The sequence below is a fragment of the Branchiostoma floridae genome, chromosome 12 (assembly GCF_000003815.2).
Source record: "Branchiostoma floridae strain S238N-H82 chromosome 12, Bfl_VNyyK, whole genome shotgun sequence".
Taxonomy (NCBI): domain Eukaryota; kingdom Metazoa; phylum Chordata; class Leptocardii; order Amphioxiformes; family Branchiostomatidae; genus Branchiostoma; species Branchiostoma floridae.
In genome coordinates this window covers 17,995,804-18,008,114 of record NC_049990.1, presented here as the reverse complement: position 1 = coordinate 18,008,114, position 12,311 = coordinate 17,995,804, and the positions used below count along the sequence as shown (strand labels likewise).

Sequence of the window (12,311 nt, the reverse complement as noted above, 5' to 3'; positions counted from 1 at the left end):
CAGTGATTCAGCACTGTCAACATTACTGTTAGAATTCTGTTTTTAAAAAAACATGAAGTAAATATGTTAAAGTATACTTGGAATGCAAATTAAAGCTGTGTGCATGGACTTGGTTTATTTACCTTTGTAATCAGCATAGTCAGTGGCAACAAACACGGTGTACTGATGGATAATAAGATCAGCAAAAAATCCGTACCGTCTTACGACGGTGACCGTCTTAGGGCGGCCCCCGTTAGTTATCCTATTTCCGCTACTCAAAATCAAACTCCAGCCCTGTTCCCGCCATCCTTTCTCGGTACTTCTGGTCAAACCTGGCGCTCTCCTCGGCCGAGAAGTGGTTCTTCCAATCTCCGACCATACCTTGGGTGACAGAAAGTCAAATAGACATATTACAAGAACCCTCTGTATAGTGTCTTTAAGGTTTTGAAACAAACACAACTCAACTAACTCAGCGTAGTCGTATACTTGATGAAATGATTTTACAATACCTTCGAATTGTCTTTCACTGCGCATTATTTCATAGCGTTAATAGTATGAAATAGGATAAGATATTTAAGATAAGTTTTAATGTTGAGAAAAGGCATACATTTGTTTTGACGGAAAACATATGTAGTGCAACGTTTCCGAGAAAGTAGAATTTTTCTCCAAATACATTGATCATTTACCTTTCCTGACAATTGTATTTCTCGATGTACCAGACTCTGTCAATGCCTTCCTCATTGACTCCAAGCTGCAGCTGTTCAGGATAAGGTTCAGATGTTCATCGGTCAGTTCTTTCTCCAGGAAGGCTGCTATAGTCTTCACTGACGAGCGAAAATCCTGAAAACAAGTACAAATGTACTGGTACTGACAAAAGATAGTCCTGAAGATATCGGTACTGTTTCATATATCGTCCATTTTCCTTTTGATTCTGCCATGAATATATTATAATATCATACACATTTACCTTTTTCATATCTTCGTACTTGACAAAGAGGAAGTGGGGGTCATTCCTCATTTGCCACCATCCCAGCACCTGATCAAAGTAGTCACCACCGAAAACCACTGCAATGAATTACATACATAATCCATTGCACGTCACCTGTAGCAACAAACTTGTGTAATTTAGGTCATTTGGTAAGCTATAGCAGAATTTACGCGCTCAAAATGACACATGTCAACCATGCCCCCCCCCCCCCCAGCTTTTGGTTCATACCATACTGTAACCAGAGTAAGAAAGGCGGGTATGGCATATTTCATGAAATCTTTCACTCACAAAGCTTGCATGATGAGATAACGTGTGTTTCCTGGGCGATGGAAACTTATGATTGAAATCTGAAATGACTAATGTTTAATGAGAGTAAACCTGAATGTCTTTTAAGATTTGTAGCTGCCATACGGTAGTTAATTAAGGGTTAATGACCCGCCCCGAGGTGTATATGGTGTCATAACGCCTGGTCCTTTGCTATAACTACCGGACACCACCGAGTGAGCGAAGTGAATGTAACCTGGACCATTGCTGTGAAGTATTTATTCATCCCGCGTATAAGTCTGCCATAGACCGGTAGAGAAAGGAGCATAACTTTAAGCACCCTGAATTCTACATGTTTTACATTTTAATTAGTTATTTTGGACGGTAATAGCTGTTTGCATGGGTATGATCATTTCTGCACACTATACAATAGCTCTATACGAGTATTTCACCGCTCGATTAAAAACTTACTTTTTCCATCCAAGAAGTCCCTATTGTGATGCTCCCAAGATTCTGGGTTCTTTAGATAGGCATGTTTCTGGCAGTAGTGGTAAAATGACACACAGATATCCTTGGGGTTTCGCAGGACGACAATGACTTTCACCTGCAGAATATTGTGTCATCGTTAGAGACTTCTAGAGTTTGTTTCGAACTGTATTTTAAAAGTAGTTACGTTCCTTATATAGATTTGGGTACAACTGTGTTTTCTCTGCCATGTTTCAGATTTGTCAGGGTAACAACGTTAGTACTAAGTGAAATACAGACTAGATAAACAATGTTTAAGGTATCCATATAGTAAGGTTCTTTTGGCACAACCAAGGAGTAACTTACTTCCAACGTCATCGACAGAGAGGAAAACAGAAGAACACGGTGGATTAAGGAGGCAGTCTGGATCAGAAAATCAGCTCCAGTCATGAACAGAGACGAGGGGGATACAAGCTGAGCCACATTCTTGCTGCTGCAGCGCCACCTACATCGGCTATACGTAGCAGCAAGAGGTAGTTTCCAGCCATTCTACCCTGATGACGGTGTCTGATAGACATCGAAACGTTGGAAGTAAGTTACTCCTTGGTTGTGCCCCAAGAACCTTACTATATGAATAATTGCCTACCTGGTGAAGTTATTTACAAATATTTAAGGTAAAACGATATCAACTTAACTTGTTGACTGGAGCTGCCAACCCTGGAGGTGCCAGTTGATGTTGGAGATGAGTGTACATCAGTCGAGGAGATGGAGTCTCACGCAGCTGGATGTAACTGGGTTGTTTCCCTGGAGGCCAAAACTCAAGTCCTACTGGTGTGATGTTTTCCTTCTTTCCAGTAAGAATCTTATGCACGACTTCGTACATCCAGTTGGTACCTTGAGGAAAATGCGTCAGTGTAAATGAAGTTGAAACACAGGCTAACCACAGTTCTCAACTGAGCCTTTCTAGAGTTAGCTTGGCCAATACCACACTTTTTAAGTTTATCTATGTACAATTTTTGGAGCAGCACCTACCGCTTTTAGGATAGGTCACTATCACCACATCATCGTCACGTATCTCAAACATCTTCACCGCCTCCAGGCTTTCCTGTTTAATATTAATTGCCGGGAACAATATTCCCTGGTATTCCATGTAGGAGGGGGGCTCGGGCAGAGGGTGTTGAGATAACGCCATGCTGAATACAGTAACCTAAAAAAACAACAACATTACAATCATTGTGGTCTGGCAAGAAGCTCTTTGGATGTTTAATATATAATCAACAAATAAAAAGCATCATCAGAGGAGAATGCTGTAAGAAGACAGCATATTTTGTAAAGCCCCTATCACGTATTCAGGGACCTTGGACCTTGCCCCCCACCTACCAGTCTGACCAATTTTGACCACGTCTTTGTTTGTACCGGATGCTTTTGAACCTAGCTACTCCCGTTACCACTACCAACAATCTTCACCTCAAGCCGTCTACACCCCCCCCCACACACACCCCGATCTCTTCCCATCTATTGTCGACTCTCTTACGAATAGAAAAGTATATAAAAAAGTGGTCATGACTAGAAGCTGTTTATTTAGTGATTTTGTAACCTTTACCTATAATGTGGCTAGTGATTTTTGAACCCTTGGTGTGCCTTGTGACTTTTGAACCCTTACCTGCGTCGTCAAACTGCAGTGATCAAAACATGTTTGTGTAAAGGCAAAACAATGTACAGTTTTCTGCTTTCCCGTGTCACAACTTAAAAGTACTACAGCTTCTATTGTTTTTAGACTTGCGTCAAGCTTGCGTCACTGCGGGATTCTAAAGATACTCAACGAATTTCAGACATAAAGAACGAATTTTCGTACTGTTTGTGTATTTTTGTCTCTTCTGAGTCATAATTTTACGTTTTATGCAATATATAGATTGTGAAAAATCGGAGTAAATAACAAAACAGTGACTCAGAAAACGAACCCCGCAGTGATGCAAGCTTGACGCAAGTGCAGTGAGATACCACCTTTAGTCAGAAGCCAAACCAGTACAATTACTGTGACCACTGAGCAGTGTTTATTCGGTGACATATGCTTTACTCAAATATGCTTACACAAAGTACTTCAACATATTACAGTAGGTTTACAGATATAGATCTAGGGATACAGTGTGTAGATTACAGGTATTCCAGATCTAGATACGATACAGAGATACAGAGAAGTGTTACATTACAGTCTATGCAATCTATACCTACAAAGAGACTAGCTTACAAGTACGCATACCTGAAGTCCCACAGGCACCAACTGACTTATCACTGTCACAACGTCCAAGGTCAACTTGGGTGAACAATTGGCAACTCTAACTGACCAATCAGGTAAGCATGCCATACATCAGGTACTCTCATTACCCAATCAAAGCTTACAGAACCAGCTAATTTGTGTAAATCTCACTACACATAGGGTGCAGTAGTATACAAGCAAGTAGTTGACCCCATGTAACCGTGAGAGCTAATTACATAATGGTAAGTTTAGCAGGCCTTCCGGTATTGACTGAAGGACATTTGTAAATACACTGAGGCGTTTCAGACATGGAAATATTACTTATGAATGGGTTGCTACAAGAACAAACATAAATCACCTGACTCCGAAATGATAGGTAAAACATATGAAAGTTTATTGCAAGTTCTTGCCCGAGGGCTAGTTGTAATGACATAAAAAGACAAACAATAGTGAACAGTATGGTAAAAGACTAATTCTAGTCTAAAGGTTGACCCTAAAATGTAACTTAGCAATTGGGTTTGACTTCTTTTTTCGGTGACAGTGGAAGACGAAGGATAACACTCTTTCGATAATATGTGTTTTTTTATGTTAGGAGGAGGGTAGTTTTCTTTTCATTTGTAAATGTGGAGAGATTGGGATGAAATGGTGGCCTCTTTAAGAGCTCCTTTCTCTCTTGATTGTAGAAGGGACAGTTTGAAATGAAATGGGGTTCGTCTTCTATACCGAATCTAACGTACAGTATTTACAAGTTCTTTCGCAAACAGGTAATTTCTTATACCGCCCTATTTCTATTTCAAGGGGGTGGGCACTAATTCTAATTTTGCTAATTGCACAGCGTAGATCAAAACCATCTAGTTCTAGATGTTTTTACATATCATATCCTATTTACATGTCTTATAAGACCGTCATCAAATTATGACTGAAAGTTTGAATATGCATACCAGAAAGTCTAGACTTTAACATTGTACATGAATAGAACAGGTAGGAATATCCACTACAATCTAACAATCCTTTATACGGTGTATCAATGTTAAGACGTATAGGAGCACAAATAGAAGACTTTGTGTAAATCCGATGTCATCAGTCGAAATGCTAAGAGAAATCGTGTGCGTGACTTGACCGGCGGGTCATAACATAATATCACAATAATCATACGCTTTCATGATCATACTTTATCTGCTTCATCCTTTATGTCCACTGGTTATAGGCCAAGTCTGTCTTCACATATGTAACAATGACACCATGTTCTAAACTAAGATCGCACAAATGAGTTGAATGAACAAAACAGGCAGACCGAAAAAGAATACTTTCCTGAGAGTTTATTCTGACAAATACAAGCTATGTGCTAGAAAACTCTACTCTACTTCAAATGATATGTTTGCATAATAACGTTAAACTTTGTTTAATTATTAATTAAACCGTGTCACTGCTTTGTCGACATGACTAGATTAAGACCGCTTCTATTTACAGACAGGCGAGGATGTCGACCTGTACCCTAACCCATTTCGTATCATGCCAAGTGCGCATGCACACTTCAGCCATGGTTGTTGTAGCACGTTTCACATACGTGTGGATCCGTTCCTGACCAGCATGGTGGTCAAGGTGGGCGAGACCGATATGGACAGCCGGTACGCCAGGGAAGGCATTGCGGAAGTGAAAGATTTTGCAGATTTCACGCTCTCCGGTTCCTGTGAAGAGAATGTGGGTCGGTACAGGAGCAACTGGACCAGTGTCTACGCGTCCAAGGTCGCCTGAAAGAATATTCAATGACAAAGGTAACGTTAGTAACTTTATTTTCACTTTCGAAAATTTCAGAAAGGCCTTCGCCTTAACACGTAGCACCACATTCTGCCACCCAGTTATTTCTAAAGCACAGGATTTTAGCAAAGAGAAATTATGTTTTAGTGCTCTGGATAACTTGTATAGACAACATCTTGTTAGTGAAAGTATTTTAGATATAGAAAGATGATAAAATGGTTCGATCCCGACGCCTATCAATGGGAAATCTCTAATATCTTGTTATGACATGGCGACTGGCGCTTTATCCAATGTCTCTTGCAGTTTTGAAAGTCATGATGAGGCTCACAAGAGTATTATCAAAGTACCAGGCCAGTACCATTTTATTTTTAACCATTTTTTTCTTTAAATGTCGAAAATTACAACAACAGTTGCAGTGTACTTACATTGGCGGACGTATTGTCCAACTGGGCCAGGCAAGCCACGGTCACCCTTGGGGCCGACAGGGCCTGGATCACCCTTCTGCCCCTGGGAGCCAGGGTAGCCGGTGTAGCCACGGTAACCCCTCTGTCCCTTTAGCCCGGGAGAACCAGGGTAGCCTCTGTCACCTTTTGTCCCCTGTTGGAAGGGAAACTAGAGTTTAAGATATCAACTGCACCGAGTGAAAAATTTCGCATTGATTATACAAATAAATTATCACATTAAAAAATCACGACCAGAGTATATCCAGAACTCGCAACAAGCCGCAAGGGGGCCAAAATGTACATCCACCACAAATCACCTTAGATCTTAACCATTTAAATTTCTTAGGACCTAATATATACGTATAACAACATTGACTTACCTTCGGGCCCTGGGGGCCTGGTACTCCGGAGTCACCTTTAGGTCCTGGCCACCCAGTGTCGCCTTTAGGTCCTGGCTCCCCAGTGTCGCCCTTAGGTCCTGGTTCTCCAGTGTCGCCCTTAGGTCCTGGTTCTCCAGTGTCGCCTTTAGGTCCTGGTTCTCCAGTGTCGCCTTTAGGTCCTGGTTCTCCAGTCTCGCCTTGAGGGCCTGGTTCTCCAGTGTCGCCCTTAGGGCCTGGTTCTCCAGTGTCGCCTTTAGGTCCTGGTTCTCCAGTGTCCCCTTTAGGTCCAGGTTCTCCAGTCTCGCCTTTAGGTCCTGTTTCTCCAATGTTGCCTTTAGGCCCTGATTGTCCAGTCTCGCCTTTAGGTCCTCGTTGTCCAGTCTCGCCTTGAGGGCCTGGTTGTCCAGTCTCGCCTTTAGGTCCTGGTTCTCCAGTGTCGCCCTTAGGTCCTGGATCTCCAGTGTCGCCCTTAGGGCCTGGTTCTCCAGTGTCGCCTTTAGGTCCTGGTTCTCCAGTGTCCCCTTTAGGTCCAGGTTCTCCAGTCTCGCCTTTAGGTCCTGTTTCTCCAATGTTGCCTTTAGGCCCTGATTGTCCAGTCTCGCCTTTAGGTCCTCGTTGTCCAGTCTCGCCTTGAGGGCCTGGTTGTCCAGTCTCGCCTTTAGGTCCTCGTTGTCCGGTCTCGCCTTGAGGGCCTGGTTGTCCAGCCTCGCCTTGAGGGCCTGGTTCTCCATTGTCGCCTTTAGGTCCTGGTTCTCCAGTGTCACCTTTAGGTCCTGGCTGTCCAGTCTCGCCTTTAGGGCCTGGTTCTCCATTGTCACCTTTAGGTCCTGGCTGTCCAGTCTCGCCTTTCGGTCCTGGTTGTCCAGTCTCGCCTTGAGGGCCTGGTTGTCCAGTCTCGCCTTTAGGTCCTCGTTGTCCAGTCTCGCCTTGAGGGCCTGGTTGTCCAGCCTCGCCTTGAGGGCCTGGTTGTCCAGTCTCGCCTTTAGGGCCTGGTTCTCCATTGTCACCTTTAGGTCCTGGCTGTCCAGTGTCACCTTTAGGTCCTGTTTCTCCAGTGTCACCTTTAGGTCCTGTTTCTCCAGTGTCACCGTTAGGTCCTGGTTGTCCAGTGTTGCCTTGAGGGCCTGGTTGTCCAGTGTCGCCTTTAGGTCCTGGTTGTCCAGTGTCACCTGTAGGTCCTGTTTCTCCAGTGTCGCCTTTAGGTCCTGGTTGTCCAGTGTTGCCTTTAGGTCCTGGTTCTCCAGTGTCACCTTTAGGTCCTGTCTCTCCAGTGTCGCCTTTAGGTCCTGTTTCTCCGGTGTCGCCTTTAGGACCTGGTTCTCCAGTGTCCCCTTTAGGTCCAGGTTCTCCAGTGTCACCCTTCAGACCAGGCGGGCCAGAAGCTCCATTTTTGCCTGGTTTTCCGCCTACACCCTGGGTGGGTGAAGAAATGGTCTTGGTTACTTATGTTCGTACTGGTATCACAGTATTTTGTGCAAAACTCATTTTTCAAGATTCATTTTTGTTCTGACTAGATATCACTTGCAGCTTACCCTAGGTCCACGTCGTCCTCTGGGTCCTCTCGGCCCCTTATCTCCCTTACACCCTGTGCAACCTGGAAATACAGAAAAAAAGGAGAGTTCAATGTATGGATTACGCCATAATGTCAATAAGACTTCAACAATTCAAGGGAATTCCTATTCAACTGTCTTACTATTAGATCAGAGCCGCTTGGTGTACTTTTGGGTCCCGTTTTATAATTTTGGCTTAGTTTGAACTCCATCGAATAAAATGCCATTTTCTCTGCACTGGACGTTAAACCGTCTAAAACATCGATTGATTAACGCTCACCAGCCTCCCTCTTCGACCTGTCGTGCAGTTCATCTTCCAATCGCCAGGGAGCATCAAAGTCCGTCATGTCGTCCAGATCAACTCTACCAATATCACTGTCCGTAGGCTCTGACTGCAAAATAGACGTGGGGGATAGAATTTGTCGAAATTAACATAACACTAGTTCATCTATATCCGTGGGTAACTTATATCCGTCGTTTTTATAGGGTATTAGGGATATCAAGACGACGGACGGTGGTTTCAAAGCAATATTTTTAGAAGAAAAAACTTTACAAAAAAAAGTACGTTTGTCGTGCACATTAGCGCCACTCATGACACTGGTTCTGGTATAAACACATTATAGAACTGGTGGTTTGCTCGTCACTTTTTATTTCATTCGGACAATTTCATATTTCGAAGAAATAAAACCGCATTCGTCAAAAAAAGTTCACTTGAGATGATTTGGAGATAGAAATTTAGTTTATCTGTTATTTAACTGGTCGAAATTAACACAAGAAATGTAACTACGACAAGGATTGTAGCACTGTGATACACTTGACGGTGTCCGACAGCACACCAGCGAAAAACCTATATTTGGATGAATGGCATTGTCTTATGGCTGTAAGAAGAAAGGGAAGGATTTTCTTGCAGTAAGATTGACTTGTAAGTCTTAAGGGTGACCCTTTGTTTGCAAACTAAAGAAACACAAATGTTCTTACTTCGGTTTCTGCTCTGAAATCTTGTCCTCGAAGGACATCGTCTTGGGTGGAGTCTTCTCGCGTCTTGGAGTTCCTCTTGTCACCCTCTCTTTCTCCCATCAGTTGACGAACCTGTACTTTCAGGTGCCCAATCTCTGCGCTTTGTTGGTCCAGCACCCGGTCCTGTATGGTGTCTCGCTCTCTCAGGAGCGTGACTTCTCCCAGCACCCTGTCCAGCACGGCCCGGCGTTCCCTCAGCTCAGCCCCCTGCCACAGCACCAGGCAGGCGGCAACCAGGAAATTCACGAAAACGACTGCCGCGAAGAGCTGGATGAGAAGGCCGCGGCTGCTGTGGTCCCTGTCCTGACCGAGGAGCTTTTCTGGGATCATCTTTCTCAGCGGTGGTAAACTTTTACCGATCTGTGACAGAGTCTACTAGTATGCTCCCTGGTTATTGTATGGAAGAGTGAGTTGACTGTCCAGGCTGTGATAGACAGCATTGGGTGAATCTGTTATGGTACAAGTCTTCGCTCCGTCTTTATAAGCTTCTAACAGTCAAGGGAGATATCAGGGGGATTCCCACGACGCTTCGTGATAATTTTTCTATTGTAGTTTGTTATAAATACACTTTCAAACAATTTTCCTCGTATTGTCTTAATTATCGGTGACGTCACGTTCATTACGTCATTACCAAGCCATTGGTTCAGAGTAAGGAGGAAAAACCAGTTCGGTTCTATTATCGTCTGGCCTTCAGCTGATGCCTGAGGAGTTTTGGCGGGGTTTGCAAAAACTGTCAACGTCACAGGTGGTCACCTGAGGTCAACACAAGTTTCCTCCGAACCGCTTGGTTCTGACAAAGAAAATCTAAATGGATACCTTCTTACCGAGAGATATATAGCAATGTGGATACAAGTTATGTTAGCTTTGTACAAAATTTATATTACTGCTTCTTTTTTACCCAATAGATCCAGACTGGACAGTTGGACAAGCCTTCCTGTATATCTGTGACAAGTCATGCAGAAGTTATCCTCTGTTAATGCCCGAAGGTCTGTTGAATTGTACCACTTTGTACTGTAGTTATTAATAAACTATCTTTTACGTACGCTACGGTCGCATGCGGTCAATTAGTACTTGTTTCCTCCAAACCCCTCAGTCCTACGTAGTGCGCAGAAACTCCCAGGTCATAGTTGCCATGGTTACACAAGTTTCCTCGGAACCGCTTGGTTCTGATAAAAATAAACCTAAATGGTTACCTTTTTACCGAGAGATTTATAGCAATGTGGATACAAGTTTATAATGTTAGATTTAGACACAATCTTGTAACGTTATTACTGCTTCTTTTTTACCCGGTAGTTTCAGATAGAGTTGGACACACCTCCCTGTATCTGTGACAAGTCACGCAGAAGTTATCCTCTGTTAATGCCCGAAGGTCTGTTGAATTGAACCACTTTGTACTGTAGTTATTAATAAACTATCTTTTACGTACGCTACGGTCGCATGCGGTCAATTAGTACTTGTTTCCTCCAAACCCCTCAGTCCTACGTAGTGCGCAGAAACTCCCAACGTCATAGTTGCCATGGTTACACAAGTTTCCTCGGAACCGCTTGGTTCTGATAAAAATAAACCTAAATGGTTACCTTTTTACCGAGAGATTTATAGCAATGTGGATACAAGTTTATAATGTTAGATTTAGACACAATCTTGTAACGTTATTACTGCTTCTTTTTTACCCGGTAGTTTCAGATAGAGTTGGACACACCTCCCTGTATCTGTGACAAGTCACGCAGAAGTTATCCTCTGTTAATGCCCGAAGGTCTGTTGAATTGAACCACTTTGTACTGTAGTTATTAATAAACTATCTTTTACGTAAGCTACGGTCGCATGCGGTCAATTAGTACTTGTTTCCTCCAAGCCCCTCAGTCCTACGTAGTGTGCAGAAACTCCAACGTCATAGTTGCCATGGTTACACAAGTTTCCTCGGAAATGTTTGCATTGGTTCTGACCAAATTAAAGTGAGAAGGGTACATTACCAACAGCATTGAAGACACAACAAGATATAACATGATGTCAGATTTACACAAAACTGGCCCATTTTTACCTCATGGAGGTTATATTTACAGAATTACCGGGAATGGTTAAAGATTAGTTTCATGGGGGTGCGCAGTGTTGAACATTACCACTCAGTAACTGGCTCTTATTGTCAACTGAACGTTTACTTCCTGTGCCTGTCCTGGGTTTGTGGAGTGATACATACACAGGTGGAGGCCTCTTCAACACCCCTTCATTTGGTAAAGTTAGACTCTTCCCCTGCTTCAACTCCACACTCCCTGGGATGTGACCATTTGGCTGGTGGTGGTGGGCACTACGTGCTGCTGGGTCAACAAGAGTCTGTAATGAATCTACTCAATAAGTATTACATCTATTGCACCACCCCAAGTAAATGTGCTTGACATATTCTTGACATATTTCACCTGCTTGCTTTATTTACTTCCTGCAAAAATCCAAGAACCAAGAATTATATTGTTATGCCCTGAAATTAAGAAAATATTCCATATACATGTACTAGTATATAAAACAATCTTGAATAGTTGTATCTTTTCCAAATGACACAAACATACATGAAATAATATCATTTTGGATGTTTTTTTTTTTACTCCAAAGATTTCATTTTCCTGCATAAATAGACTGTATAAGGCCACAGCATTTTTGGTCTACATTTCAAAAATTCAGGCATCTTCCTTTTTTTACCCACCTTGTTTTTTTCCTCTCGTATTAGATTTGGTCTGTAGAGCTGAGGTTATCCATAAAATTTACTTGCTGCAGCCTAAAATTAATCATGTCTTATTAGAATGTACAAAACGACATTAACATTGCAGATGATGAAGGCAAGAAATGTAAAATCTGCGGTAGACTTCTATATATACAATATTGTATGTCAATAATACTTCAGTATATGTATTTGCATATTCTTCCTAACCACACTTGTATTGCTCCGAGTTATATACAAGGCATTGCAAAAGGCAAGATTTTGGCCTTAATACATGTAATTACTATGAAAAGCACTAAGACCCATATATCATGTATATAATGAGGACTTTCCCTTTAACCCTTGCCTTGCAAATGTCTGCTGTAAGTAATACAAAGTCTTATGCATAGATGGGTTGTAGCAGAGACAGGGTTAAAATTCAATGGATAAAAGTCTGTTTTTTTTGGCGGATGGTATAGAATTCTGGTAAATGCCCTTTCTATCAGACAGCATACATGTACTTT

The 12,311-nt window shown here is 42.5% G+C and overlaps 2 protein-coding genes across 2 annotated transcripts; both read right to left on the bottom strand.

Moving 5' to 3' along the window:
• Positions 1-233: 233 nt before the first annotated feature.
• On the bottom strand, positions 234-2,902 carry LOC118427096 (bile salt sulfotransferase-like). Its single transcript, XM_035836731.1, has 6 exons — positions 2,729-2,902; positions 2,385-2,590; positions 1,703-1,850; positions 947-1,044; positions 666-819; positions 234-360 (listed from the first exon to the last, which is right to left on the bottom strand). Exons 1-6 carry the CDS (start codon positions 2,886-2,888, stop codon positions 251-253), a joined length of 876 nt encoding a protein of 291 aa, XP_035692624.1. The 5' UTR covers positions 2,889-2,902; the 3' UTR covers positions 234-250.
• Positions 2,903-6,141: 3,239 nt separating this feature from the next.
• LOC118427095 (myosin-9-like) lies at positions 6,142-9,607 on the bottom strand. Its single transcript, XM_035836730.1, has 5 exons — positions 9,063-9,607; positions 8,369-8,476; positions 8,067-8,128; positions 6,535-7,893; positions 6,142-6,308 (listed from the first exon to the last, which is right to left on the bottom strand). Exons 1-5 carry the CDS (start codon positions 9,429-9,431, stop codon positions 6,266-6,268), a joined length of 1,941 nt encoding a protein of 646 aa, XP_035692623.1. The 5' UTR covers positions 9,432-9,607; the 3' UTR covers positions 6,142-6,265.
• Positions 9,608-12,311: the final 2,704 nt, after the last annotated feature.

What these genes read in the sequence shown, in the direction of transcription:
- LOC118427096 (XM_035836731.1), bottom strand. Translation starts at nt 2,888, where the DNA reads ATGGCGTTATCTCAACACCCTCTGCCCGAGCCCCCCTCCTACATGGAA. An exon ending in CTCCAGTCAACAAGTTAAGT is followed by an intron (nt 1,851 to 2,384) that starts TGATATCGTTTT and finishes CTCTAACGATGA; the next exon opens with CACAATATTCTGCAGGTGAA. An exon ending in AAATACAATTGTCAGGAAAG is followed by an intron (nt 361 to 665) that starts GTAAATGATCAA and finishes CTGTCACCCAAG; the next exon opens with GTATGGTCGGAGATTGGAAG.
- LOC118427095 (XM_035836730.1), bottom strand. Translation starts at nt 9,431, where the DNA reads ATGATCCCAGAAAAGCTCCTCGGTCAGGACAGGGACCACAGCAGCCGC. An exon ending in ACGACAGGTCGAAGAGGGAG is followed by an intron (nt 8,129 to 8,368) that starts GCTGGTGAGCGT and finishes CTGTATTTCCAG; the next exon opens with GTTGCACAGGGTGTAAGGGA. An exon ending in CAGGCCCCCAGGGCCCGAAG is followed by an intron (nt 6,309 to 6,534) that starts GTAAGTCAATGT and finishes CCCTTCCAACAG; the next exon opens with GGGACAAAAGGTGACAGAGG.